At 56.2% G+C, this 27,982-nt stretch overlaps 13 protein-coding genes across 13 annotated transcripts; 7 read left to right on the forward strand and 6 right to left on the reverse strand.

Moving 5' to 3' along the window:
* Positions 1-5: 5 nt before the first annotated feature.
* ACRALDRAFT_209870 (uncharacterized protein) lies at positions 6-567 on the forward strand (the record flags this gene model as incomplete). The annotated part of the gene is made up of 6 exons (XM_071022899.1): positions 6-43; positions 76-141; positions 199-235; positions 285-325; positions 354-407; positions 495-567. 6 exons carry the CDS (start codon positions 6-8, stop codon positions 565-567), a joined length of 309 nt encoding a protein of 102 aa, XP_070873527.1.
* A 36-nt stretch (positions 568-603) lies between these two features.
* On the reverse strand, positions 604-2,853 carry ACRALDRAFT_2028904 (uncharacterized protein; the record flags this gene model as incomplete). Its single annotated transcript, XM_071020562.1, has 4 exons — positions 604-2,408; positions 2,468-2,533; positions 2,611-2,743; positions 2,827-2,853. 4 exons carry the CDS (start codon positions 2,851-2,853, stop codon positions 604-606), a joined length of 2,031 nt encoding a protein of 676 aa, XP_070873528.1.
* Positions 2,854-3,982: 1,129 nt separating this feature from the next.
* ACRALDRAFT_2043469 (uncharacterized protein) lies at positions 3,983-6,528 on the forward strand (the record flags this gene model as incomplete). The annotated part of the gene is made up of 4 exons (XM_071021352.1): positions 3,983-4,005; positions 4,078-4,146; positions 4,247-6,382; positions 6,444-6,528. The coding sequence occupies 4 exons, from the start codon at positions 3,983-3,985 to the stop codon at positions 6,526-6,528; spliced, it is 2,313 nt and encodes a 770-aa protein (XP_070873529.1).
* Positions 6,529-6,955: 427 nt separating this feature from the next.
* On the reverse strand, positions 6,956-8,342 carry ACRALDRAFT_2043470 (uncharacterized protein; the record flags this gene model as incomplete). The annotated part of the gene is made up of 2 exons (XM_071021353.1): positions 6,956-8,116; positions 8,217-8,342. 2 exons carry the CDS (start codon positions 8,340-8,342, stop codon positions 6,956-6,958), a joined length of 1,287 nt encoding a protein of 428 aa, XP_070873530.1.
* Positions 8,343-8,618: 276 nt separating this feature from the next.
* On the reverse strand, positions 8,619-10,744 carry ACRALDRAFT_1063321 (uncharacterized protein). Its single transcript, XM_071016774.1, has 4 exons — positions 10,229-10,744; positions 9,859-10,148; positions 9,341-9,776; positions 8,619-9,276 (listed from the first exon to the last, which is right to left on the reverse strand). The coding sequence occupies exons 1-4, from the start codon at positions 10,437-10,439 to the stop codon at positions 9,107-9,109; spliced, it is 1,107 nt and encodes a 368-aa protein (XP_070873531.1). The 5' UTR covers positions 10,440-10,744; the 3' UTR covers positions 8,619-9,106.
* A 625-nt stretch (positions 10,745-11,369) lies between these two features.
* Positions 11,370-11,844, reverse strand: ACRALDRAFT_209874 (uncharacterized protein; the record flags this gene model as incomplete). The annotated part of the gene is made up of 5 exons (XM_071022901.1): positions 11,370-11,384; positions 11,477-11,596; positions 11,623-11,637; positions 11,714-11,748; positions 11,814-11,844. The coding sequence occupies 5 exons, from the start codon at positions 11,842-11,844 to the stop codon at positions 11,370-11,372; spliced, it is 216 nt and encodes a 71-aa protein (XP_070873532.1).
* A 229-nt stretch (positions 11,845-12,073) lies between these two features.
* On the forward strand, positions 12,074-12,728 carry ACRALDRAFT_1063323 (uncharacterized protein). Its single transcript, XM_071016775.1, has one exon. It carries the CDS (start codon positions 12,084-12,086, stop codon positions 12,369-12,371), a length of 288 nt encoding a protein of 95 aa, XP_070873533.1. The 5' UTR covers positions 12,074-12,083; the 3' UTR covers positions 12,372-12,728.
* Positions 12,729-14,575: 1,847 nt separating this feature from the next.
* On the forward strand, positions 14,576-16,713 carry ACRALDRAFT_1063324 (uncharacterized protein). The gene has a single exon (XM_071016776.1). It carries the CDS (start codon positions 14,648-14,650, stop codon positions 16,250-16,252), a length of 1,605 nt encoding a protein of 534 aa, XP_070873534.1. The 5' UTR covers positions 14,576-14,647; the 3' UTR covers positions 16,253-16,713.
* Positions 16,714-16,835: 122 nt separating this feature from the next.
* On the forward strand, positions 16,836-18,482 carry ACRALDRAFT_1042152 (uncharacterized protein). Its single transcript, XM_071015249.1, has 3 exons — positions 16,836-17,054; positions 17,147-17,792; positions 17,871-18,482. Exons 1-3 carry the CDS (start codon positions 17,035-17,037, stop codon positions 18,093-18,095), a joined length of 891 nt encoding a protein of 296 aa, XP_070873535.1. The 5' UTR covers positions 16,836-17,034; the 3' UTR covers positions 18,096-18,482.
* On the reverse strand, positions 18,128-19,292 carry ACRALDRAFT_209877 (uncharacterized protein; the record flags this gene model as incomplete). The annotated part of the gene is made up of 9 exons (XM_071022903.1): positions 18,128-18,221; positions 18,251-18,461; positions 18,512-18,537; positions 18,569-18,646; positions 18,722-18,857; positions 18,942-18,962; positions 19,027-19,058; positions 19,149-19,194; positions 19,238-19,292. 9 exons carry the CDS (start codon positions 19,290-19,292, stop codon positions 18,128-18,130), a joined length of 699 nt encoding a protein of 232 aa, XP_070873536.1.
* A 1,065-nt stretch (positions 19,293-20,357) lies between these two features.
* Positions 20,358-23,344, forward strand: ACRALDRAFT_2109944 (uncharacterized protein; the record flags this gene model as incomplete). The annotated part of the gene is made up of 2 exons (XM_071023447.1): positions 20,358-20,547; positions 20,634-23,344. 2 exons carry the CDS (start codon positions 20,358-20,360, stop codon positions 23,342-23,344), a joined length of 2,901 nt encoding a protein of 966 aa, XP_070873537.1.
* A 1,632-nt stretch (positions 23,345-24,976) lies between these two features.
* On the forward strand, positions 24,977-25,993 carry ACRALDRAFT_1063328 (uncharacterized protein; the record flags this gene model as incomplete). Its single annotated transcript, XM_071016777.1, has 2 exons — positions 24,977-25,398; positions 25,541-25,993. Coding segments are annotated over exons 1-2 (190 nt in total), but the record flags the coding sequence as incomplete, so codon positions are not given.
* Positions 24,977-25,993, reverse strand: ACRALDRAFT_2036398 (uncharacterized protein). The gene is made up of 2 exons (XM_071020799.1): positions 25,541-25,993; positions 24,977-25,398 (listed from the first exon to the last, which is right to left on the reverse strand). Exon 1 carries the CDS (start codon positions 25,894-25,896, stop codon positions 25,591-25,593), a length of 306 nt encoding a protein of 101 aa, XP_070873538.1. The 5' UTR covers positions 25,897-25,993; the 3' UTR covers positions 24,977-25,398; positions 25,541-25,590.
* Positions 25,994-27,982: the final 1,989 nt, after the last annotated feature.

Here is a 27,982-nt window from a genome sequence, read left to right on the forward strand (position 1 = left end):
AACACATGGCAACGACCGACTTGCCGTTTGCTGGTGCTACGATGTAAGCTGCCTAGTTGTGCATACAGGGCCAAGCGAAGGCATGGGGAACGCCTTCACACAGAGTAGAGCGCTGTACAATCAAGTACCACACCATCAATGGTAATTAGGCCTACAATAGAAGATACGGGGCTTGAGAGCGGCAAGAACAAGACACAGGATTGAGAGCTTTCACGATAACATTTGGAGAGGGGATGTAGGATTAACCTGCGTCTAGCTATTCCAACAGCTTTGTACATGTGCAGCCCGTCCTGTCCCAGTCCCCTGGTCCATGCCATTCCATCATGTCATGAATACCGCAGAGGTATGTGGAGTGATATCTTTTTGATGCACCAACGCCAATCCGCCCACCCGATGCGCACGCGCATGTATTAAGAACATGGGATAAATAGGTAACAAGAAGGCTGAAAAAAGAAGATGAGGGGTTTGACAGGACTGATCTGGGTGATATAAAGTTACAAGTCAAAGTACAGGGGGAGAGGGACCAACGGCCTGGCCTGTCAGACCGTGGACCTCCCACCTAAATAAAACACGGGCGACGGCACTCGATTGCGTCGACACCATTTAAGGCTTCTTCTCGCCGTCGGTCGACGAGGTGTTGTCCTGGCCGGCCGACTGGTTCTCGCCACCGGCCTCGTTGCGGGCCTTGTGCATCTTGTCAAAGAGGTTCAGGCTGGCAACCTGGAGCTCGTCGGTCTTCTCCTTGATCTCGGCCGAGGTGGCAGTGCCCTCGCCAGCAAGGCTCTTGGAGACGAACTCGCGGAAGGTGGCAATCTTCTCGCGGAGCTGGTCGGCCTCGGCCTTCTCGAGCTTGTCAGAGTACTCGTTGAGGGCACGCTCCGTGTCGTTGAGGACGCTGTCGGCGCGGTTGGCAGCCTCAATGGCAGCCTTGCGCTCCTTGTCGGTCTCGGCGTACTTCTCCGAGTCCTCGACCATCTGCTCAATCTCGGCATCGGAGAGACCAGAGCCCGAGGCGATGGTGATGGACTGGTCCTTGTTGGTGGACTTGTCCTTGGCGTGGACATGGACAATCGAGTCGGCGTCAATGTCGAAGGTGACCTCAATCTGGGGAACACCGCGGTGGGCAGGGGGGATGCCGACAAGCTGGAAGTTGCCGAGCATCTTGTTGTCCTTGACGAGCTCACGCTCACCCTGGTACACCTTGATCTCGACAGCAGTCTGGAAATCGGCGGCAGTGGAGAAGACCTGGGACTTCTTGGTGGGGATGGTGGTGTTGCGGTTGATCAGACGGGTGAAGACACCGCCAAGGGTCTCGATACCGAGGGAGAGGGGAGTAACGTCGAGGAGGAGAAGATCCTTGACCTCACCAGAGAGCACGGCACCCTGGACGGCGGCACCAATGGCGACGGCCTCATCGGGGTTGACCGACTTGGCGGGCTCACGGCCGAAGAGGCTCTTGACAGACTCGGTAACCTTGGGCATACGAGTCATACCACCAACGAGGATGACCTCCTGGATGTCCTTGCTCTGCAGGTTGGCATCCTTGAGGGCCTTGCGGACGGGGTCAATGGTCTGGGAGATGAGGGGGTCCATCATCTTCTCGAGCTGAGCGCGGGTGAGCTTGAGGTTGATGTGCTTGGGACCGGAAGAGTCGGCCGTGATGAAGGGCAGGTTGATGTCGGTCTGGAGGGTAGACGACAGCTCAATCTTGGCCTTCTCAGCAGCCTCACGGATACGCTGGATGGCCATGCGGTCACCGGACAGGTCGATGCCCGACTCGGTCTTGAACTGCTGGACGAGGTGGCGGACCAGCTTAATGTCAAAGTCCTCACCACCGAGGTGGGTGTTACCGTTGGTGCTCTTGACCTCGAAGACACCGTTCTGGATCTCGAGGACGGAGATATCGAAAGTACCACCGCCAAGATCGTACACAGCGACGACCCGGTCAGCCTCCTTCTCCAGGCCGTAGGCCAGGGCGGCGGCGGTGGGCTCGTTGACGACACGGAGGACGTTGAGGCCAGCGATCTGACCAGCATCCTTGGTGGCCTGGCGCTGAGAGTCATTGAAGTAGGCGGGGACGGTGACGACGGCGTTCTTGACAGGCTTGCTGAGGTAGGCCTCGGCCGTCTCCTTCATCTTGCCGAGGACGAAACCGCCAATCTGCGAGGGAGAGTAGTTCTTGCCGCGAGCCGCGACCCACGCGTCACCATTGGTGTGCTGAACAATCTTGTAAGGGACAGCTTCGATATCCCTCTGGACTTCAGCGTCGGTGAACTTGCGACCGATCAGTCGCTTGGTGGCGAACAGGGTGTTCTCGGGGTTGACGACGGCCTGGCGCTTAGCAGCCACACCGACAAGGCGCTCGCCATCCTCGGCGAAGGCAACTACTGACGGGGTTGTCCGACCACCTGTGACTTGTGAGTATGATGCGATCCCAAGTGCGAGTATGGGAGAGATGACTGCTTACCTTCCGAGTTTTCAATGATCTTAGGGGTCTTGCCTTCCATGATCGCCACAGCCGAGTTGGTGGTACCTGTTGAAGCGCGTTAGAACATATTGACCAGACATCATTGAAACAACTGCTTCTGTTGTCCGCGCCATATAACGTACCCAAATCGATACCAATGACTGCGCCCTGCACCTTGCCCTCCGACTCGGTCGACTCATAGCGAGCAAACCTGGAGGCGAATGCCGGCCGAGCGAACGCGGCCGAGCGCGAGACTGAGGTAGTGGCTCGCGGAAGCTGTTGAGAAGGAAGGCGCGTTAGTAACTAGAGCTTTGGATGAAACCAGCCCGAGAGGACAAAATTTGCTCCGGAAAACTTACAGCTCTGGAGAAGCGCGAGGACATCATTTTGACGGTGTTTGGAATGGAGCTGGGAAGAAAATAATACAAAAGAACAAAGTAAGAGTGTGAAGAGGAGAAAAGATTAGACGCAGAGGGATGGGAGGTAGGAAATTATTATGATGGCGATGGAGGATGGAATGGGAGGTGGGAGAGTAGGGAGGTTGGAAAGGATGGAGGAGAAGAAAAATTAGAGCTTGTTGAAATTTTTGAACCTGAGACGGTAATGAGATCAATGGTTCATCCATGTCCCAGCCGTGGAAGCCGACCGAAAGCCGCCGTGGCTATTCGCCATTAATTGGACCCACAGCGGGTCTTCATTCCCTTTTTGCAGCTCGGGGCTGGGGATACTGATATTCCGGAGCCACTCACGTGCGTGACTCGCAATTGGGAATCGTTCAAGTACCTTTCTTGCCAGGTACGGTACAGAAATTACTAATGGGTACCCTTACTAATTCCGTTTCCAAGGTACGGACTACTCCGATTGAATGTACGAATACTGAGTCATTACAGCAAGTCCGTCGAATTATTTGTCCTTTTCATGATCATCTTATGAATCAATTAGCAGACAAGAACACATTTACCTCATTCCCAGGAATTGTCGCGCTAATGTAACAGGGGAAGATGCGTGCATGATGCTCAAGGGGAATTGTAAACGAGTCCCACTGTAGCTACCTAATTTGATAGGCACCAAAGTGCGAGTACTTCGTACTTACAATGGACTGTATTCGTACCTGCACAGTACGGATACAATCTGATGGCGCAACAAGCCAGGTACTTGATACGAAGTACTTCGACTGGCTTCCAGCTTCAACGAACGTCATTCCGACTCCAACACAATTCGTCCCTATTCAACTTCAATCGCCAACCGTCCTCTTCCTCTTCCTAAGTAAACTCCCAACCAAGCCGCAAAGACGTCCATTACCTGTATCCTGTAACACTTGGACGAAGCCCTGCCGTATTCATTTATTGCTCCATCGCTGCCCTCGTCGAAAACGATCCTTTGCGACATCATCCGTCTCTGTATCTAGCGACCACCGACTGCGCTCATAACACCACATTACTGCCTTCGACTACATTCGCAGCGGGCGCTCGTTCTCTACGAACCTAGCATTCATTTTTTCAAGAGCAGGCCAACATGGCCGTCAAAGATGGCATTTCGTACGTTCTTCCCTGCCTGCGCGACAGCTACCATGGATCCTTCGTCTCGAGACTGACCATGGTCCTCACTAGGTATTACCCTACCGAAGGCCTGATATCCAAAAAGGGTCGCAAACATTACCGTATTCCAGTCCGATCACAGTACGCGGCTTCTCTCTCCCTCCTTGCTTCCTCTCGTCAGAGACATAGCGAGATGGCGTGTCCGACCGGCTAGATCACCGTCCAACTAACCGTCTGCCAGACACTGGCAACTTCGCTCCTTGACCAGCGCCGACAAGTCCGATACCGTATATTTTCCTGGTGGCCATAGCAGCAATCACATCCAGCGCCTCAACACCACAACGAACGAATGCGAAACCCTCAAGTTGCTTTCCTTCTCTCCGAGATGTCTTGTCGCCGGCAAAGGCTGGGTCTGCTGCGGTGGGGAGACGGGCGAGTTTTCCGCCATTCACCTCGACGAAAGGGGAGACCCCATTGAATCCGACCGCCACCTCGATCTCGACCCGGACATGCGCCTTCCCCTCGACTTGGACAGTCTCCGCAACGATGCCGCGCCTTCGGCTCTGTTCCACTCGCAGCTACGCCGGCTCAACTCGCGGCTCAGTAAGGGGTTGGTGGCCAAGAGCGTCAAGATGGCGCGCGATCGCGTCAACTGCATCACCCTGTGGTTCCCGCCCGCCGGCGCTCCCCGACAGGAAGCGGGGACTTATAAAGACCCCGTGGCCGTCCTTGCGAACAACGACAAGTCGGTCGTCACGCTCAGCCTGAGAGACTTTGAGACCAAAACTAAACCAGATCCGCTCGACGTGATCACCTATCCTGATTACGTCAACCGTGCCGTCCTCTCACCCGGCGGCCGCATCTTGGTAGCGGTTCTCGACGATCCCTATCTGTATGTCCACGTACGGGCCGAGAAGAAAGCGGACGATCAAAATTCGGCCCGGCGCCGGCCCGTGTCCAGGGACACGCCCGAGTACGAATGGGTCCTGTGCCGCAGGATCCTGCTCAAAAGCCAGCGCCGGGACGATCGGTCGGACAGCCGTGGCAGCTTCGCCGCATGCTTTTCCAACACCGGCACCCACCTAGCTGTGGGTACGCAGTACGGCACCATCTCCATCTTCGACACCCAGTCCCTAATCAACCCGGACGGCCCCGACCCTCTCCTGGCCACCTTCACCACCTCACGGCCGTTGACCAGCGCAGGCGCAGTGCGGGATATGGAGTTTTGTCCGGGGCCATTCGATATCCTCGCCTGGACCGAGCACCAAGGCCGGGTGGGGCTGGCCGACGTGAGGACCGGATTCGTCCATCGGCAAACTCTCGACATCAGCGCCGACGACGGCGACGTGGAACGACTCAGCCTCGCGGATCGCAACAGTACCCCCGATGCAAGAGATTCTGACCACACAAGCCGTATCCTAGCGTCCGTTCTCCCCTCAAACATAAGCGCCTCGGATTGGCGTCGGTTCAGGGAGGAGATGCAGGCGTTCTACGGTGATGACCGTTCGGACGGACTGTCGCACGAGGAAATGGCCGTCCTCGAAGCGATACAGACAGAGCGCCGACGAAGGGAGCTGGCCGAACGCATCGAATCCCGCCTAGCCGGCCAACTAGGGTCCGGTAGCGGTAGTTCGAGGTGGCATGTAACCCCCGTGCCACCGCCGCCTAACCGGTTGCTGTCCCGCCTGGGTGCCGGTGCGGAGGACGACCACGGCCGGGCGTCGAGGGACCGGGCCGGCGGTATCTCCCGAGCCCTACGGGAATTCGACCGCGAAACGGCCGACGGCGACAGCAGCAGCGCCAGCAACAATACCAACATCCACACCCTCGCCGGCTGGCTGCGCGAGACGCGCGACAGGGGCCAAGGCCACGAGCGCCCGCGGGCGACGCACCGACTCGGGGAAGACGGCGGAGACCGTCGGGTGAGGGTGCGGCCTGTTCCTCGGCGGACCACGACGCTTCGCCCGGGAGAGGCGTCGCCTCCGCCGTCGTCGTCGCCGGGCGGTCTGCAATCCACGGCGACCCGGTCCGCCGGGCTGACGGGCGGCTGGGACGACATAAGCGCGTTGCACAACCGGTCGTCGTTGGAGTCCAACCTGGCTGGCGCGCGATCCGGTGATGACGACGACGACGATGATGACGGGGATGGCGCCAACACGACGCAGAGGGAGCGGGATGCCGACTTGGACCGCGAGCGGGAACGCGACTTCCTTTCCATCCTGCCGTTTATCAATTCGGTCTCGGTGCGGGAGATGGATGACCGCCTCGCTCGTCGGCGGATGGTGGTCGACCCGGGGACCCACGAGAGGACTCGCGAGAGGACGCGCGAGTCGGACAACATCGCGGGCCTCTCGTGGGGCGAGAATGGTCGTGTCTTGTAAGTGGTGCCATTGCTGGCCTTCCCCCTCCAGGGCTAACGTGTGTTCTTGTCCTTCCAGGTATATTGGAGCGGAGAATGGAATCTACGAGTATCATGTAGATGTCCAGGGCCGAAAGTTCTACCCTGATGTGACGATGCGGTAACAACACATGTCACTTTCTTTCATTCTTCCGTTACTCTCTTCCTTTCTCCTTGTTGGCCAACTCGGGCCGTGTAAAATGACTTTTGTCAAGGAGAAAGTTCTTCAGTCTTGGCCGTCTCCCCTGGTCTGCTCTAGGGATATCGTCGGCCAGTGGGACATATGGATAGGCGTTAGTGTGTGAATGATGGACTTACGACGGGAGATGGGTCTCGCATACCCTCGTTGAATGGAGACGCAACGAGATGAGAGTGAATGGGCGTTCATAAGCTGACATTTATCATCTCACAAACTGTATTGCCTCTCGTAAGTAGCTCACCATCCTCCACCGAGGTGGTTAACTGGCTTTCGTTCTTCTAAATTACCAACTCCTCAACGCAAAGACCGGAAGCAGATATAATACGCTGTAGAGATACTCCCACGTAACAAGTTCACCCGTACAATAGCCTCTCGACCCTCTCGGCGATGGCGAGACTACTCGTCAAACCGGGACTCTCGATGCCCAGCAAGTTAATCCACCCTTCATACCCCTCCTCCTTTTGCACGATAAAGTCCTGGAACCCCTTCCCCTCCACCACGGCCCCCTGGCGACCCAGCTTCGGCCGTATGCCCGCGTAGTCCGGCGCCAGGGATCTAGCGTCCAGAGAAGGGAGATACTGCCTGATGGCGGCGAGAGCCTGGTCCAACCGATCGGCTCTCGGGGCCAGATCATCGGGCGAATCGACCCACTCGACATCCGGACCGAAGCGGATGCGTCCGGCCATGTCGAGGGTAAGGTGGGTTCCCAGACCACTGGCCCCTGGTTCGGGCGCCGGGTAGACGAGCCTGCCGACGCGGATGCTGGGCCCGCCGGCGGGCGTGTAGGAAAAATAGTTCCCCTTGGCGTAGTAGAGCATCCTGCGCTGCTCGGGAGATGCAATCATGTTATGGACGTCGACAGCGCCCAGGCCGGCGGCGTTGACGAAAATCGCGGCCGTAACGGTGCTCTCTTCCCCCGTCTGGGCGTCGCGGACCCGTACGGCCCAGCCGGCGGACCCTTTCTGCGTCTGCGGCCCCGACCTCGGTAGCGGCTCCACGCCGACGACGGCAGACGAGAGCGCCACAGTGCCGCCTTCTTCCTCGAAGAGCCCCCGTAACGCCAGCATGAGCGCGTGGGCGTCGACGATGCCCGTCTCGGGGCTCTCGAGGACAGCGGCATCGGCGCGGACGAACGGTTCCTTGGCCCAGACCTCGTCGCGGCCCACCCACCGAACGGGGACGTCGAGCCCGTGGTCTGCGGCGCAGAGATCGTAGATTCGCTCGAGGGCCTCGTGCTGGGCGTCGTTCTGGGCCACGATCCACTTCCCCACCTTCTTGTACGGGACGGCGCGGGCGCTGCAAAAGTCGTACAGGAGGTGGCGCCCGCGGATGCACAGCTGGGTCTTGAGCGAGTCCCGGCCGTAGTAGAGCCCCGCGTGGATGACCTCGCTGTTGCGCGAGGAGGTTTCGGTGCCCGGCTGGGGGTGTCGTTCCAGGAGGAGCGTGGATGCCGAGGGGCGTTTCTCGGTGAGCCGTCGCGCGGTGGCGAGGCCTACTACGCCGCCTCCTATGACCTTTGCCGTGCTGTGAGCGAGTGGTTTCCCAACTATGCGCCGTCTTTTAGACTACAGTCTTGGATGGGCTGGTAGGGCTGTCGGGCTGTCTGATACTCACGATATGGTCGAAGTCAAGGCATCTAGGGACGGTGGAGGAAAATGAGCGTGATTGGGACGGGGGGAAAACGGAAAGGAGAGAAAGGGTAGCTCTTCGTCCCGCGGGACTAGTCACCACATTTGCCATGCCGTCCTATTCTTTGTATTTATTGGAATTCATAGAGCTGTAAAGAGAGGAATGAGGTTAGAGATGATCTGTTAGGGAGGTACCAGGTACCGTACAAATACCGTATCTTCGCACTGTTCCTGGGCAGCCAGCGTGACGTACGAAGTACAACGTAGTGTTGTCGGTGTTAGTGCAAAGTGTGCATCTACATAGCACCGACTAACAGACATTGAACACTCAACATGTCTTCCAGACGACAGCAAGACACCAACCACACGACCCATGTCCCGTTCTAATGATTTATGAGTGTCTATATTCGATAGTCCAAGAGAAGAACTGAACCGCAATAGTGGCTTCAGATAATGTACTCGTGGAACGGAATCAAGAATGACCTGAGAGGGCATAACAACGAATTATGTTCATGAGTAGCCATCCATCTTCCTATTAGTAGATCATGGCCCCTAATAATTCCAGCATGGAACTGGAGAGAAAGCTATCGCGACTAATGCTGAGCAAGAGTCCTCCCTACAATGCTCATGAGGTGGTCTTGTCCCAATTTCGCCGTAGCCTCATTGACCCGAACGCCTACACGGATGACCCTGTTCTTATAAAGTGCCTGGCTGACATGACAAGAGAAAGGAAGTGAAAATAAGAATAAAAGAGCAAATAAGAACTCATATGCAAGCAAGTACATTCCCTTTCCTTCCCAAACGCCAGGCGACCATGCTCCATGCTGTATCGAATAAAAATATACATCTTCATCTCCTGCTGTCGGATCCAGTGACCTACGACTTGGATGTCTGCGCCGTGGATTCGGCGGGCTGCGTGGTACTCTGTGATGAGCCCTCGTCACCATCAACGGTGGCTGAGCGTGCCAGGTTTGATGCAAACACAGGCTCGTTTGGGTTTCCCTGGGCGCCGGGCACGGGTCCACCTAGTTCGCCAAGTTGACGTTCTATAGAAGGTTACGCGTGTTAGTTCTAAAGTCCCTCGGCCAAGTTTCCTGGATCTATTCCTACCTAGGTCGCGGATGCGATGACGGAGCATCTGATTCTCGCGGACCAGCATCTGGGTCTCGGCCTGGTAAAGAGCGGCCTCGTCGCGGCCGATAGCCCACTGATCGCTTTCGCCGCTGATCGATCCCGACCTCACCCGCGGCGAAGCTCCTCGGCTCGGCGTTCTAGACCGGCGTCGAAGATCCGCCCGCGCCATGTCGAAAGAGCTACGCGGGTGACAGGTGGGTCCTGGCGATCGGGAAAAGGATCCCGTCGGAAGGCTGGGAGTTGTGGATTGCGACAGCGAGCTCGACGGCAGCTGCGGCGCCGGGGTTCCGTGGGTGGATCGTTCCGACATGACGGGGGAGTCCTCGGTCGCGGCAGATCCGTTGGCGCCCTGCTGACCTTGAAGTTGCTGAAGCTGGAGCTGCTGCTCGCGAATCGTCTGAAGGAGACGGTTCTGTCGCCATGTACATGTTAGCCTCCCTAATTGATGTGGCAGAGAGGGAAAAAAAAAAAAAAAAAAAAAAAAAAAAACGTACCACTTGGGCTTCTTGTTCGGCTTCGAGCTCCTGATGAAGCTCACCAATGCTGAGGGCACGATGATGCTGAGAGCTCCCTGCAGTCGACAGACGGGGCGATCCCGACATGAGCTGCGGGCTGCCCGAAGTCACGGCGGAAAAGCTTCCTCGTCGGCTACGCTGGTCTTCGGAAACCAGCTCGCCTGGCCCGGGGACAGCAGGGTCGTTGTGTTGTAGGTTCATGAGGACGGCTGATCGTCGTCGGCTGACGCTGGGAGATCGTTGTCTATAGACGGAGCTGCTAGAGGTCCCTATGGGCACGAACATGGCTGTTAGTAAGAAGGAAAGAGCGAGACAAGAGAGAGAGAGGGGCATAAAACACAAAACTTACGTCGAACAGGTTCAAATTCACGTTGCAGACCGGCGTTGAGAGTGGCAGCTGCCTGCAACGAAGTGGACAGGGAACGCGGAGAACCGGTGGGCGAATCGCCTCGGGAAACGGCCGAGGTGGATGCATCTGCGTTCGCTGACGACGAGGCGCTCCTGATGGGCATCGCAGAGCTGGAGCTTGTGTTGGAGAGGGGATTGGCCTCGCGCACCATCTTAGCAGAGGTGGACCGGGCAAGACGGAGACCGATGGCTGTTTCGTGGTCGAATGGGTAGTACGGAGTACTGCAAGATGAGTATCTCGAGGGAATATCGGAAACAAGAGTTTGGTTGTTTGCGGGGAGCTGAAGGTGTTATAGAGGTCTATAAACCAAGAGAGTCAGAGATGGAGCAGAGATTGTTCAGTTGTGCTTAGTTTATACCAGTCCAGCGTCCACGTATGTGCCGGGAACGTATCGTACACAGGTCCACGGTACTTTCAGTTGGTTGGCTTGCCGAATATGGAATGGGAAGGGTGACGATGAGGCACCAGGCGATAAGGCGATGAGGGGACGGGGCTGGACTGACGTGACGGAGTACTTCGTACGAGTGGGGTAGGAGCTGCGGATGACAGCAAGTACCTCACAAAGTACACTACGTAATCAAAATATTGTACTGTGTTTTTGTGATAATATACTGTACGGATACGCCACACCTCACAGCAGATAGACTGTATTCTGGGTGTTAAAGGGCCACAGCACAGTACGGACTAATTATTCGTACAACGTGCATAGCCTGGGAACGTTCGTGTCAGCGGCGGAGCGGCCAATCACAGGTTGCTGTAAAGTCTCCGTGGTCACTGGTCCAGCCACAGTATGATTCACGAGTGAATGGCACCACGAATGGGCCGGTCGGTGACCTCAGCAAAAGTCAGAGCTGGATCTGAAAAGAGATCTGGTGATCACTGCAATGGCCACATCTCAGGGACGTCGACCCCCGGTTACAAAGTCACATGACTTGTAAAGAGGCTGGGTAGAAGATGTCGAGATTCTCGAGACGTTGCTAGAATTTTCGCCCGGCAAACCTGAGAATGGGGTTCCCATTTTGTGGTACGAATACTTTTTTCTTATTTTTAAAAGAAGACGAAATAAAAAGAACAGTAAAAATCACCACAGCTGGCTCTATACTTCCACACCACAGCTTGGCTCTATACTTCCACGAGTACGAAGTTAATAGAAAACATTGCATTTTCATTGCAAGGCATAGACAGCACAGCAGTCATCCGCGTCAGCTGACAGTACAAATAAACCTGTCGAATACATACGTTGTAGACGAATACGTTGTAGATGGGCATGATTTCCGGTGACGGCCCCAAAGGTGGATGACGGCGGCGCTAAAACGACTGTCATTCGACTTGACGGCCGGGTGCCTCTGCTGTTGTGATGGAGGGTAAGACCGACTCGGTAAGACCAAGGGCACTACTGCAGGTACGGGTATAGTCGGTTGCCACAGGCGAGAAGCAGCCATTGAGATTTGAGCTCTCGACTCCTTTTTTGTGAATCATCTTCTGCTTCCTCTTCTCTCTGCCATAAAACATTCCCTTAGCCCACAATTCCCGGTCGACTTGGCTGAATCGAACATATAGGATCCAAAGCGACGGGACTACCTCTATTGCCGAAATAATAATAATTAAAAATGTTTCTTTACTTCGGATATCATGCTCAATACGTTACGGGGAAAACTTGAATTCGTGGTTAGTCTTCCCGATCAGGTGACCATTGCGCAGAGGTGAAGGGAACCTGATCAGAAAGGCAGGCGCTTGGGCCTCATGGTCTTAACACCTACGGGCAGTTGATTCGCCCAGATACAAGTACATTATAATGTACAACTTTCACATATCGACTGGCATCAGATTAATAGGCGGTGGAACTGGTGACTTGACTTTATCCGCCAGGGGTCGCGTCCGTGTTTCCTGCATTACACGTCCCTCGTCCCTCATCCCCGTCCCTCGACCCTCGTCCCTCGAAACACTCGAGGAACCAACACCAGTCAAGTCCTTCGTCACACAGGTGCCCGACATGATATTTCACCGCCTTCTCGTGTCCTCGCACAACCCAGAGACTCGGGAAAAGGCATACATGCACTCATCAAATGTAACAGAAATGTAAAGATGCGTACCGAGTAGCAAACTCATCCAACATACGGATGGTTTCGCCCAATGGATGCGCGTCGTTTTCTTCAATGGTGTAACGTCTGGCCCGTTTCCCTTTCAGTTCAGCAAGCAGAGCCTTGCCATAATCGGTTAGGCCGCACTTTTGATTGCCTGTCTTCCAAGGAGCCGGCTGTCGGCTCCAAGGCTGAGAGGGGAAAACATTCTGATGTTCAAGTGCCGATTACAACTCCCAGCTCGGGATTTTTATTTCTTTATGAGAATATGGGTTTGCCTACAGTGTACTCATCCCATTCTTCACAGCACACCGACGAGCGACAACTACGTTGTACAATCACGCACCAAGCCACCTCGGTTCGGAGCCTGTGGATGCCTCCAAAGACGGCCAAGTAAAGGATCAACAAGTTCGAGACTGCCGCTCACTCCCCTGGTTTGACAAAAGCGCGTGCCAAGTGGGACCCGTCACATCTGACCCCCTGCTTTGAGGTGAGTTTGGCCCTATAGCCCTGTCGAGTGTCCAGGATCCAGATGGTCCAAGTTGAGCAATACCTTGGTCGCTACAACGCAACGTCCCCTTCTTCCCTCTTTCCCAGCCATACGTTGTACTATTCTGACGTACGTTATACGAACTAGTACGTTGTACTCTGTGTCCGTACGCACAACGACCACCGGCCCTCGCTCTCCTTTTCCCCTCCATTTCGGCCTTGCTGTCCCTTCACCTCACACTCCAGTGTCTTGCTCACAAAGTTGTCGCTTAGCCGTAAAGGCAGCCCTCTCCATCGCGCAACGGTCGCCGCGCTTTCGGTTGTCCATTTTCCCTTACTTTTACCAAACAACCCTATAACAATCGCTTGTTATTACCTGCGCGGAGCCTAGATCCAGTCCACAAGTCCACACCAATCCACAGACGCGCCCGCGCCCACTCTACTCTGGCCACCAACTTTCAAAAGAAAACATTGGTCCCAATCGTCAATCCTCCGTTGATTGTGTTCCGGGCCGTTCTCTTTAACCATTTTCCCCACAATTCGCCACCACAAAACCTGCAGCTATCAGACAGCTAGCTTCGAGTTCGCCATCTGCGAGACATGCTTTTGGTCGTCCTTACTCGAACCACACGCGCTCTCTTACACCAACACATCCCACCTGCAAGTCGAACCGAACTATACCAGCCTTCCCACCCGGCCAAGGTGGCTTGACTGGTACATCTCATCTCTACTTCCACTCTAGACGAGCTTTGGTCGGCCATCAGCACATACTGTCATCCCGTATCTAGCCATGGTCGACCAACATGAGGCCTCCTCAGGCCCGAAACCATTCAAAACTCTGCATCAAACGCCACCTCATGCGAGAAGACTCAGGCCGCCCGACGTCCACCTTGTCGACCTAGCCGAGGACAGAGTCCCACTGCGACCAGACCAGATGCAGAAGCGCGAATCCCGGCTCGGCCTGCGAGGCCTCTTCGGCCGATCCAAGACCTCCAGGGAACCGCAGGATGTTTCTTCCCCAAGGGAACTCAACCGACCCGGCGGCCTACGTGCCTCGTTTGTCGGAGCCAGTCGACAGCCTCCCACGCCGGCAGCACGACCCAAAATCAGCCCGCCAATCCCGGTGCAGACCGTACCTCGACCGTCGCACGTGGCCCATCATAGCCCTTCTCCCCAGGTCCATCGGTCATCGCCGGGACTCATGACGCCTCCCGGCGAGAATGGAACCAAGACGGAGCCCGCTGCCGCCAAGCAGCCTCGCGGTCATCTCGGGACCTGGGAGCCTCCGCCATTGTTCAAGGCCTATCCGCAGGCCGTGAAATACGCCCATCTACCTGCCACCGTCATGTCGGCCGATGCCATCCTACGACAGTACGACCGCAAAGGGAGCGGAGGGACTTGGGATGATTTGAACCAGTCGACGACGCGAGACCAGGACCGGGACCCCTCGGCCAAGAGGAGGCATCGGAGGAATACGTCCGAGTCCCAGAGCAAGCTCGATTGGACGACCAAGGTTTACCTCTTGTGCACCTCGGGTTACTTGTTGCAGTACTCGGGAGAAGGCACGTACGACCGCTTGCCGGAGAAGACGCTCCAGCTGAGTAAGGATTCGGCCGCTTTTGTGAGCGACGCCATCCCCGGTCGACATTGGGTGCTGCAGGTCTCGTCGTCTATGGACGCCAACGGACCCACGCAGGACTCGCGGTCGCTGCTCTCCAAGTTTCCGTTCCGAGGCTTCGAGAAGAGGCAGACGTCCAACTTGCTGCTGGTATTCGAGAGCGTTGAGGATATGGAAGTGTGGATCGGGGTATTGCGTCGCGAGATCGAGGCCCTCGGCGGAAAGAAGAGCACGTCCGAGACAGGCCAGCCGACAAGAGACGGAGATTCCACGCAGCTGAGGCCTCAGCCCAGCCAGCGAACGCTGGTCGTTCGGGACCCGGATCGCTTTTCGCGCGTCATGCCGCAGGATTTCTCATGGCGGTCTGAGCAGGAACAAGATGTCGACCGACATGGGGCCCGGGGGAACCGGGTGGATCGGGACGATGCGGATGGTTCCGTCGCCGTCATCGAGTCGGAGGCGATCCCCGATACCTCCATCGATGATGCGTCCACCACCAACAGCATCATGTCTCACGACGGTTGCCAGCTCGACAGTCTCAGGCACAGCGCCAACCGTCTTTCCTGCATTTCCTCCGGGCAGCGAACCGCCTTTACGTCCTCCAGTTCGTCACCGGCCTGTTCGCCGGTACGAGACGTTTTCGACGTCCCATCATCTCTCGAAACCCCCACCATCCACCAATCCACGTCCATGACATTCCAGGCTCGGCCACGTCCCAACGCCGCAGCCATCTTGGATCGACGACAGTCGATGCAAACCATGAACATCATGGGCCTCGGTGCCGGGACATACGCGTCTCGCCTGCAGACCTCGAGCTCCCAGCCGCTGACGCGCACCTCGACGCCCAACTTTAGCGTCCCCATCAGTAAACGCTACAGCCTCAACAAGTCATCCGCAGCGATCGAGCCGAGTGCACCTCCCACAGCTAGCTCGGCGCCAGTAGAAGGCTTCGTTTTCCCCAGACCAACGAGGAGGGCACCTCCGACCACATCCTCCTTGGCACGCCCACTGTCGATTGTCGTAGACCACCCAACGTCGGTCGCGGCTAGCTCGGACGACGGCGAGGGCCATACTCCATCTGAAGCGGGCCGACCGACCGTGATGAACCAAGGCCCACCGCGAGAAGAGACTTTTCTATTACCTACTTCCACCTCACCACCGTCCGCCCATCGGACGAGCCTGGCCCTGGAGAGACAGCACCCGACTGCTAGTCCCCACATCCACCCGCCTCGGAAAGCTGCGAGCATGCGGTGTATCCGACGTGAGGACCACGCAGTCCCTATCCAACCACCCGAGTTTCGACATCTGGCTCGTACCGCCTTACCATCCCCTCCCCCATCACCGCACCTAGCAGAGGAGTCTCGCCGGTACATGTCGCCAAGGGATACCTTTTCTCCAAGTCCATCGCGCCCCATGCACGTGGACCCGTCACGGGGACGAAAGACGTCCAGCGTCTGCGTGGAGACTACGAAACCCGCATCGTCGTCACTCGACAGGCCGATACGGTACTCCATGACCCACCCATCGGATATCCAGAGCAACCCGGGCTTCTTCCACCACGATGCCCTGCCGCGAGAGGAACACCGACCAGTCCGGGCGTCGTCCACGGCCCCCACTTCCAGGACGTGGAGACGGCCTCCCCGGTTGGACTTGGACCTGCAGGTACAGACGCGGCTCAACCGACGGAGCATGCCACAGCTCATGGAAGGGCCGCCTCCCGCACCTCCACCTACTCGCGCCCTCCCGCCCATTCCTCAAAAACAGCGGGCTTTATGAGTCGACTTGTTTATCTCGCATTTTTGGCGCATTTGCTTTGCAGTGATACCACTACCAGCCAATGTTTGCACCATTTTTTCTATATTCCGTTTACTTACCTTTACGCCTCGCCGCGGGTGAGGTTCCACGATGAGATGGCGTTTATATGTACGAGATACTGCTTCATGATTAGTGGTATATAGACAGAGACCATGGGCCGTATTGTGTATATACTACTACAATTTTCTTGCTGTTTTACTACTTTCTGGGCACCTGCTCGGTGATAGGATCAAAAAGGAGAGAAAAAAGGAGGAGGGGGTGTTTTGATGTGTTTTCTCGATACCCTATGGTGAGAACGAAGAGTTGGCGATGATGCACGGATATATGACCTGTTGAAGAATGGCGGAGGTAACTATTAGAACCATAGACAAATCCTGGCGATCATTTTAGTTGTACAAACAATTTGACTCGCCTTCAACGGTATTCATATGTACTTCGTAGCTCCAGCACATGTGTTATTAGTCAGCAGGCTCAGGCACGCTGGAAGGTAAGCGGATTAACTTTTTAGCCCCACTCAGCTCAAATCTGGAGAGACCACAGGAAAAAGGAATCAACGTCAAAATTCACCGTCCCCTTCTCAGAACCCCACCACGACACTCCCACCCTTCCGGCGACCTGTCCCGACGAGTAATCCGAATCGATAATACTACCGGGAACGCATTTGCGAACGACGGGAAATTTTGTACGATACAATTTTTGTCGATTCCTGATTGAGGGAAGACAGCAGACAACAGACCGTGAACATGGCGACCATACAGAAAAAGTGAGGCAATCTCGTCCCATTTTTGATCCAGGCATCGCTTTTTTCTATTATTTTTCAGACGTTTCTAACCATGACCGTTGTGGTTCCTGCAGACACGACTGGGCCGACGACGAGGACGTCGATGAGGTCTCAACCGAGCTCCCCCCCACCCAGACGCTCACCAACAAGGACGGGACCAAGACGATCATCAGCTACAGCCTCAACGACGAGAACCAAAAGGTCAAGATGACGCGCCGGGTCCGCTACATCACGCACACGGAAAAGGTGAACCCGCGGGTGGCGGAGCGCAAGGGGTGGGCCAAGTTTGGCGACAGCGCGCGCGACCCGCCGGGCCCGGCGCACGACACGACGACGGTGGGCGAGAACATCATCTTCCGGCCCAGCGTCAACTGGCGCAAGGACCAGAAGGAGGAGGACAAGGACCCGAACGCGCAGGCCATGAAGGACAAGCTCAAGGACAAGAAGGTCAAGTGCCGTATCTGCAACGGCGAGCACTTTACGGCGCGGTGCCCGTACAAGGACACCATGGCGCCGCCGGACGAGGCGGGCGGCGCGGCCGACGTGGCGGCCGGCATGGGCGACGAGCCCGTCGCGTCGGCGGCGGGCGGCGTGGGCGCCAAGAAGGGGAGCTACGTCCCGCCTGCGCTGCGCGGCGACAGGCCCGGTGCGGCTGTGGGGGAGAGGTTGGGCAGCAAGTTTGGCGAGAGGGACGATCTTGCCACTCTGCGTGTGACCAACGTACGTATCTGTGCTTTTTTTTTTTTTTTTTTCTTTTTCCCTTGTCTTCTCAAACCAGGACTGACGTCTCTCTTCCAGGTATCGGAAATGGCGGAGGAACAAGAACTGCGCGACATGTTCGAGCGATTCGGCCGCGTCACGAGAGTGTTCCTGGCCAAGGACAGGGAAACGGGGCTGGCCAAGGGGTTCGCCTTTATCAGCTTCGCAGACCGGGAAGACGCCGTCAAGGCGTGCGACAAGATGGACGGTTTCGGCTTCAAGCATCTCATTTTGCGGGTCGAGTTTGCCAAGAAGACGGCCTAAGACGATGCTGGATGCAAAGGTGTTGGCTTTCTTCATGGAATTGGGGGAGAGAAGATTTTTCGACTGGTAACATCGGTCGGTGAACTTGGGACGGCGGATGTATGAATATTCATGCACACGGGCTTTCTGCGGACGGCATGTTGTCACGACACGACATAAAATTGGCATCTGGGATGACTGGTAGATCCGCGGAACGAGATTTCTTTGGTTTTCTATGCATTCTAATGGATGATGATCCCAACGGCGAGGCCTTGCATGGCGGTCGACGGCATGCAAGCTTCCTCGGTCTTGAGACTGTTGAATCATGCGTGTCGAGTGATGCTGCGTAGATGTAAAGTGGAAAAGGGTTCGAAAGGTGCGAAGGGCCTGACTGACTGGGGAGATGATGTGGGCAGAGAAAAGAACTCTTCGCCCACTCCCCGCCTTAAGGGGTATTCTTGGTCTGACCGTCAGTGCAAACCACCAGTCAAGACGCAAGGAGTATTTGAGCGCTGGATATTTGGTAACCGGCCATATCTTGTGTGCTCCAGGTGACTTCTGAGGTCAAGTAACTCGACACAAGTGTCGAGCCGATGTACCTACCTACGCACACCTATAACGTGGTCTTGTAAGTACATCGGCTCAACAGTTTTGTCTCGTCACTGTAACGGTGCAGCTCCAGGGTCTTATGTCTGACAACGCAAGACAATGGATGACAGTTCATGGACAAATGGGATGGCAAGTGTCCAGCCTGAAGAATCAACTGTGGAAGCGAGGCAGCTTCTGGTTCGACATTATGCGTTCTTAACGTTATAAACGGATGATTGAGGACGAAAGCGGCTTGACGATCTGATTTACGAGGCACACTGTCTATGACATCTACAGTAACTTGACACAAGTGTCGAGCCGATGTACGTACCTACGCACACTTATAACGTGGTCTTGTGAGTACATCGGCTCGACAGTTTTGTCTCGTCACTGTAGCTAGAGATAACGAGTAGTCGTATTAACCATGGGAAAGAGGGCATTCAATACCTAATACGTAAAGAGAAGTCTGAAGCTAGGAGTTGATACGTTGTAGTGTACTTCGTACTGTCGATGCAACGAGTGGTGGACCCGACTGAAAGCAGACGGTGCATGTACGTTGTACGTTGTACGTGTACTTCGACCAACTTCCAAGCCTTGCTGGTCAAGGAACGAAAGGGAAGCTCCAAGCATGAGACTACGCGCTGTACTCCGGTAGTACTGTTCATAATATTCTGACTAAAATAGTTGGTGCGTAGTGTGAACTCTAGCGAGTGACATGCCATTACAGAGAGAGTGTGCGTATAGCCGGGGTACTGCGGAGTCCTAGTGCCCTGATGTCAAGGCAGGGCTACGGTACAAGTACAAGACAGTACCTTTACCCTCTCCCCACTCTCCGTCATCATAAAGTACCAAGTGGCTTCACATGCACGCAACCACCAATTTTGCACATCGTTGCCAGGTTTTCAACACAACCAACCCACCCCCAGGTGATCAACCTCGACACATCGCCTTGCATGCCACCTTACCGTGCTTACTCTACCTCTGCGACTTTGCACAGCTGTCTGGACTTCACCCACGCCTCTCCGCAACTCGATCCCCATAGCTGTCTCCCCGTCGAACCAACTCATCCCATCGCTCCGTTCCCACTCCGAATCCCACTTTCGCTATCGTAGCCTCTGCAGCCCTCGGACTCTGTTGGTCCCCCGACGCCAGCTGCTTATTGGCCAAAGCAATCAGACGCAAGAAAAAAGAAAAAGAAAAAGAAAAAGGAAAAGGAAAAAAAGGAACAACCCAAAGAGCCCGACTCGACTCGAGCTCTCTGCAGCAACCGATACTGTCCTCTTGTCAAGCCGTGGAGAGAGAGACAGAAGGCTAGACTGCAGAATACGCCAAGCAAAGCATTATTAGTGACGTACGAAGTACGCTGCTGCATCAACGTCAACCGACCCTGTGAAGCTTCCAACAAGCAGAGGTCTGGCCTGGTCTGTTCACCGCCGGCGGAGCACATCGTATATGCCTCGTAGCAGCTTCTCTCTCCCTTGCGAGCGAAGCTACGTTGTGCTGGAACTTGTCTGTCTTACCGTTCTACCGTTTCTCTCCCTCTTCTCTTCTCGCTCTTCTTTCCCCCCTCGTTTTTCTTCCTGAACCCGACAGCATACCCATGCTACAGCCTCTTCACTTCCCACCTTCACCCGCCGTCTTCAGCTGCCTTTTAACCACTCTGAATTTCTCTCGACAAACCTCGTGCCCTCCAGCATGAGTTCCTCGGCGGATCTTCCGGCAACTGCCGCTTCTGGCCGTACCGGCGTCCGGCAACGCCAGAAGCCGGCTGATATCCTGTCCTCGGAACGTCCCGGAACACCCGACTCTCCCGGCCTTCCGAGTCCAAGCTCCGAAGAGGACCGCAAGCCCGCAAAGACTTTCGGCCGCACACCGGACGGCACAGGTACGCCCCGACCCTTATCTATCTCCTTTCTTTGTTGAACCCCCGCACCACTAACCTCGGGCTGCTGCCGTCCGTCCAACAAACAGTCTTCACGGTTCCCACCACCCATGATATGGTCTCCCAGCTTCTTGACCCCCGCCAGCCGAAAAACCTTTCCGACGTCCTCGTCCTTGCCATGTTGGCCTCGATGATTGGCGCCGCCTACGTTCTCCCCTGGTCGCTGAAGAGGCCCGTGTTTGCCTTGATCTTTCTCTTCTGGAGGGCCTCGTACAACATCGGCATCGGCTACCTCCTGACCATCCAGTCCCAGCACCGGAGGCTCGAGACCTGGGCCACGAGGTGGAAGCTCTTCGAACACCCGGACACGGGCAACCAGCCGAGGCCCTGGCTCTACGCCATGCTGAAACGCGAGCTGGAGGCCAAGATCCCCGTCGACTACGACTTTGACAAGGCGCCCCTCCAGTACAACGCCTGGCTCGTCTTCCGCCGCGTCGTCGACCTCATCCTCATGTGCGACTTTGTGTCGTACTGCCTCTTCGCCATCATCTGCGGCCACCGCCCCGACGGCGAGAGCTTCCTCCTGGGCGCCGCGCGCTGGGGCATGGGCATCGCCCTGGTCCTGTTCAATCTCTGGGTCAAGCTGGACGCCCACCGCGTCGTCAAGGACTATGCCTGGTACTGGGGTGACTTTTTCTTCCTCATCGACCAGGAGCTGACCTTTGACGGCGTCTTTGAAATGGCCCCTCATCCCATGTACTCCATCGGCTACGCCGGCTACTACGGCATCTCCATGATGGCCGCCAGCTACGAGGTCTTGTTCATCTCCATCGTCGCCCACCTTGCCCAGTTTGCCTTTTTGGTCTTCGTCGAGGACCCCCACATCGAGAAGACGTACAACCCACCCCCGCCCCGTAAGCGGACCATGTCGGGCGGGCCGAACCAGCAGCCGCCCTTGTCGCCCGGCGACTTCGTCCCCGAGAAGGACGCGGCCGTTGTCGGCCCTACGGCGCACCTGACCAAGGATGCACCCCCTCCCGTGCACAACCTTCTTGGGCCCCATAACCTCGACCTCTTCCGTGTCACGGATTATTCGGCCATTCTCCTGGCCTGCTACGTGGTGATCCTGACGCTCGTCACGCCCACCACGCCGCTGTACCAGGGCCTCTTTGCGGCGCACGCCCTCGGTTGGCGCGCCTGGTACCACGTGGGCCTGGGCAGGATCTTGACCGAGCAGTCGCGGAGCAAGATGTGGACGAGGCACTTTCTCAAGTTTGGCGAGAACACCACCGAGGCTTGGCGCCAGTGGAAGTCCCTGCACTACCTCAGCATGGTTCTGTGCAACACCTCGTTCATCGCCGCCTGCTGGAAGCTGTACTCGTTCCCGGACGACTGGAGCTACGGCACGACGCTGCTCAAGCACGTCGTGGGCTTCAGTCTCGTGGCCCTCCAGGTCTGGACGGCCGTCAGCGTCTACAAGTCCCTCGGGGAGTTTGGCTGGTTCTTTGGCGATTTCTTCTACGACCACGGCGCCAAGTTGACCTACACGTCCATCTACCGCTTCCTCAACAACCCGGAGCGCGTCTTCGGCACGGCGGGTCTGTGGGGCGCCGCCTTGATCACCTGGAGCCGGGCCATCTTTGTTCTCGCTCTGGTCAGCCAGATCCTGAACCTGGGCTTCATCGCCTACGTCGAGAAGCCCCACATGCAGAAGATCTACGGCAGGAGTCTGCGGCGCGAGGCCGGGCTCACCAAGTTCATCCGGCGCTCCCTCCCGCCGCCCGTCCAGGACTGGCAGAGGGGCGTCGAGCAGGTCATTGACGAGACGTCCAACTTTGTCGAGGAGTTTCTGGACTCGGCGCATCCCAAGTTTGCGTCTGGTGTCAAGACCATTGTCCGCGACACCACGGCGCTCTTCAACTTGTACCCGGCTCGCTTCACAATCACCAGGCTCTCGCCGGACCTGGCCGGGCTGGACCCCAAGCACTACTCTCTCACTGTGGAGGGCACGCCGTTGGCCGTGTCGCCGGGCAGTGGGCGGGCCACGGGTAAGGAGAGCCTGAGGGCTCGGTTCGCGCAGCAGGACGTGGAGAAGAAGATCCTCCAGTACGGTGCGCCGCTCAGGGTGAAGTGGAGGGCGCCGGCCAACCACAGCAAGAAGGACTGGATCGGGCTGTACATGGTGACGGACAACCGGTCCAGGGAAGTGACCGAGGTCTCGTCGCTCGGCCGCTGGGTTCCCACGTCGCCGGGCCAGTACGATGCGGCCACGGCGGATAAGGCCATCCTGGTGCCCGACCGGCCGGTGTCCGAGGCCGAGGCCGAGGGCGCGGAGACGGAGACGGAGCTCGTCGAGGGCGAGGTGGTCTTCGAGGGCGACCGGCTCTGGTGGACGTCGGGGGTGTTTGAGTTCCGCTACCACCACAACGGCAACCACAACGTCATGACCATCTCCCAGCCGTTTGAGATGCGAGTCGGCAAGTTCGAGGACGAGGACGTTGGGGACGGCGCGCAGGGGACGGCGGCGTACCAGACGGTCATCGAGGAGGCTCTGCTGCCCGTGGTGCAGAACTGCCTCGACAGGGACCCGGACATTGCGCCCGGCACGGCGGAGGAGCCGTTTGGCGGGCACGTCGAGCGGGACAGCAAGTACGCCAAGCGGGTGGTGTACGCGATCCACCACATGTTCGGGGTCGAGTTTGCGCCGGCGGTGGTGCGGTCGGACGGCAACGTCAGGAAGCTGGCGTGGCGGATTTGCAACGCGAAGCAGGTTCTGGTAGGTGCCACCGTGGAACGCTGATGGGTGGATGGATGCCACGGGGAGAAGGGATGTTTTGAGGAGAATCTAATTTGGGACGTGCAGGCACCGTACAGCATGTCGCATTCGAATGGAGCATCGACGCCCCGCGAGAAGGGCAGCCCCTGATCTGCCTGACGACGGCCTGAAACTTTGGAAGATTGGAATACAAGTCGAACAGCGGAAAGACCGGATATACATTACAAGTGGAGGGGATTGATGGCGGAGTCGAGTAGAGGTTGCATGAGTTATTTTATAGAGGGACGGACAGTGGAGGAGATACCAATGACTTTACTGCATCAATATATCGGGCATTATACAGAAGAGCTTGGAGATGATATGGAGATGGAATAGGCCGGCTTTTCGTTTTCGTCTAGACAGGAGGTCATCTGGGAGGAACTACGTGAATAAACGTCGTTTGAGAGGACCGTTGAAAGGCTGGGTTGACGGAGAGGAAAAGAGTTCTCAGCCTGGTCTGTACGAGTTTCTGGACCAAGGGATTTTACCCAAATTCACCTCCTTACGTTCCACTCGCCTACGAATAGCGCATCTTTCCGACATACATATCCATACATTCGTTTAAGAAGTGCCGGCCGACGCGGGAGTCGGCTCCAGGTTGTCGGGAGGAACTGCATGAGGTCGTATTGAGGTGTGACACTTTACAGGAGATGTCTATATGTCTGACAACTGTCTATACGTTGTATGTCTGACAACTTATGTCTATGTCTAGCAACAGACAAGATGTCGAGCCGAATGTATCCTGTTCGTTCCGTCAATGTCATAGAGGAACGTTCACCGCCGTTTGAAGGAAATCCTCTAGGAAGCAGCTCAACGTGCCGAAGGCTAACAGGCCCTTCCTTGCGAACCACGTTGTAATTACATAGCTCACTTCTACATGAGAGACGGCGAGAAAGAGAAATAACGTCTAGACAAGTGGCTCGCTAGACATGGGACGGCCGACGTGTAGGTTATACGAGTCCCGTCGTAAAAACAAAAGCCGGGGTTCTCCCTGGAGCCAGCACGGAAAGCCTCTACTAGAAGAATGATCAATGGCTAGCTGGCACAGGGAGTTGGTTCTCACTGGGATATCCTGGCTCATCTGCCACGCAGGTGAAAAGAGTGTGGTGTTGTTGCGAGCTTGGACGACCAAGGTAAGCGTTATGCGTGGCGTGTGACGATATCGTGAGCTGTGCATATGCATGCATGGAACGTACGTGCCTACATTCTCACTTAGAGGAGCGGGCGAGGGCCTTGAACGTCTGGTTGGTTGGACTTGAGGTGAGGTTGGCGATGCAGCTATGGAAAGTCGACACGACTACGTATTGGCGTGGTACACTTACACTGTACGTTGTACGTTGCTCGACTGCAGTTCCTAGCATTGTACAAGGTTGTTTGTACCGTGCCAATAAGTCATACAACGCGTGTTGAAGTGGTTGAGGGAATGAGCCTCTTTCATTGGTCCGTTCTCCCAGTACGATTACGACTGGCTTAGCTAAGGCGTAAAGACGGGTCCTTGGGCCGACTATCCACCACTCACCACCATTACCACAACCCTAACTCCACCATTCTTTCCATACAACGTACTTAGGTATTCCAACGCCGCCTTGAATTCGCTGGCCGCGTGGATTCGACGTTGCATATCCTTCAAAGCAGTTTACAAGTCAATTGTACAGACACAATATACTGCGTGTTTGGTCCGTTTTCCTCTCCTCCTCCCTCTTGTCGTGATCCAACCCACGATCTATCGCTGCACCTGCGTCAACCCCCTCCCTTTTCTTCATTATTTCTTTTCTTTTCAGCTTCATTCATGACTCCGCACTTCCTACGCAGATCTTTACCAAATACGGACTCACTCGCATCAATCATTTGGACCCTGTCCTTTTCCCCGCATAGCACATCCACCACTGCATGCAGCCACTCAACCAACTGAAGCGACGGTTCCGAAATCGCTCTTCTCTACAACGTACAACGTATTTCCCACTCCATAATCTCCACGCTCCCATCATCCTGATACAGCCCGTCTCCACCCAAACCCATTCGTCTCCTTGCCATCTGGGGTAGGTGGACCTAGACCCTGCTACTGTCCGTTCAATACCCCGTATTATATTCTACCTGCTATGGACTTGTTCGTCCATGATGGCAAAGCACTTTTCTCTTTTCGCGTACTTTGTTCGAACCATTGGCTAACCCAGGTCACAGGTTCAGTTGGATTCACCGACTATATTGCCCCGTGCCATTAGCGGACCCAGCTACGTAGTTGTACGTTGTACGTTGCTGTTGCTGGTACGAATACACGTATTCCGCAAATCGCCAACATCATCCGTCCCCCAGGCCGGAGTCCCAAGGCCGAGGTCGACGGCAATCTCCAGCTTGCCTACCCATCGCAAAGGCGTCCACGTGGTTTCGGTAGCTGGCTCCTCACACCCCAGTCGGCTCCGTTCCTTCGCCCTGTGGCGCCGGACCTCCCTTCTTGGGCCCCGAATAGGAAGTGACTCCATCCTGATCGTTCTCTCGGTATTAGACAGCCCACTCTTCTCACTGCGAAACCATGCCATAGCTCGTCTCGACATAAGGGGACGTAGGTACAGTACAGTACGTCCCTGGACGCTCGCCTGCGCACGAGGCCAGAGTCAACTCGCATCTTGAGGCCGTCCCAACTCGATCCAACCTCCATCGCCCGCCCCATCGATATTATTACCTGCGTCGTTAGCTTGGATTCACCTCCTTGCCCTGCCTCTGCTCTGTCCCTCGCATGCTCTACCCTGCATCGGCTAGGCGTGTTCTTCTCCCCAGATGATGGCCCCCGGGTCTCATCCGTTGGTGGCTTGGAACAGGAGACGGGTCATGCCAGCCTCAGCAATCCTCCCTTCGTCTCGTAGCGTCCTATGACCGCTCCCTCACTATTCTCAAACTTCAGTCTAGCGCATCAAGTCCCGCTAACCACATCCTTCGCCTGCGCCCGAGTCCATCCTGGCTGATTTTCGAATAGCCAACTCCACCCTCTCTACAACGTATTGTCTACTGCACAGATGAGGGTCTCTCCACGGGTTTTACAGCGTATATCTTGCCAACGATGGCTTTATAGAGCCGTATGATAGGCTCTATACACTGTTGTAGGCCCCGTGACCACCGCTATCTATGCCGTCTCGCTCTAACAGTAGTAGATATGTACGTTGTATGTTTCTCCTGGGCCTTCGCCCTTCCGTTGATCCTCCACCTTGCATCCCTGTCTCTGATCACCACCATCTGTCGCACACCGTCTTTCCCGTCTTCACCACAACCTCACTTTGTAACCCCGCTCCCTTGCTATTTTCGGCATGTCATTGTCCAGCCCTCGACTGCTAGTGAGCCAGCCGTGTTCATGCCGCACCCTCCTCTCCATCGCCAAAACTGCCGCTTTTGTCTCGCATGCGTCGTCGATCCATGGAGGCTCTTCCCTGACCTGACTCGGCGTTGAAGATCCTTCCGGCCCGACTCGTCTCCACGCGGAGACCTTCCATCTGCTCGGGCCGCCCGTGCCCTCCCGTTACGAAGCGCCGCTTCCGCACCAAGCCACGCTTTTGTTGACCCCTCATCTTGCTTTGTCCTGCGGCCAGATCTGGGAGCAGGTCTCATACGCGTCTTCCGGGTGGGTGATTACACGTGGATACCAAGAGCTTCCAGCTCACGGTCCTTGAGCTATGCCAGGCAGCGGGCCGCGCCACGTAGGCGTCGTCGTGGCGCTCGGTGGCCAGACTTACATGTACGTTGTACCTCATCTCAAAGCTGTCTAACACGATCACCCCTTATCGACCTACTCAGGCTACGGTAACCAAATGCCGGTCAATGCGAGTTCTGCCGAGATAACTGTATCGGTAAGAACTGGACACGTAGACCTTTGGCCAGCCTTGATCTTAATTATTGTCTTGTCAAAAAACCATGCATGATTATACATCAAGTAGATACGGGGCATGTAAAGACCAAAGGCGACGGGCCTGATGGGAGATTCTTGACCGTATCCTCTCCGACGAAGAGTCGTTCAAGAGCCCGACCCGACGTGCTTAATCCGGCCAACAGGATGAAGATCAGATCCAGTCTGGCTCGCTGATCGCCTTCGCCATCTTCCCCCAAATCGGTGAGCTGTCTTTCTTGCAGATACTCCCTGCGGGGGAGATCTCATCCCACGTCCTTCCCCTCCTGCAACCAGGCCGGCACCCTGGTCGCCGTGCGGCCGCAGCAGGATGGCCGCGCGGTTGTCATTCAGCGAGACGTAGCAGCGACGTCAATGCCAGCGCACAGCTGGGGGCAACGCCTGTCACATTTGCCGAATAGGACACGAAGCACATGCCGTGCCCAGTTGTATAGTACTTTTTAGTAGACTTGTGTTAAAGGAAGACGGGAGGAAGGGGGGATGGCTGTAAGCGGCTATCTACTCGCCTACAGACCTCGTGACAGCATGCTACTATACGGTTCCGAATGGCCAGTGCCTAGATCTCATGTCTTTGCCGCACAACCTTTTCCGAGGTAGTCGACGTCCGCCGTCCGCCGTCTGGCCGACAAGGCATAACATCATGAACCACGCCTAACGCCCAGGCAGAGGTGTTCGTTCCTTCCCAACGCAATTGGAGTAGGCTCATGATCCGCAAACTGCCTGCTGCACGT

The sequence above is a fragment of the Sodiomyces alcalophilus genome (assembly GCF_042370955.1).
Source record: "Sodiomyces alcalophilus JCM 7366 unplaced genomic scaffold ACRALscaffold_6, whole genome shotgun sequence".
NCBI lineage: Eukaryota > Fungi > Ascomycota > Sordariomycetes > Glomerellales > Plectosphaerellaceae > Sodiomyces > Sodiomyces alcalophilus.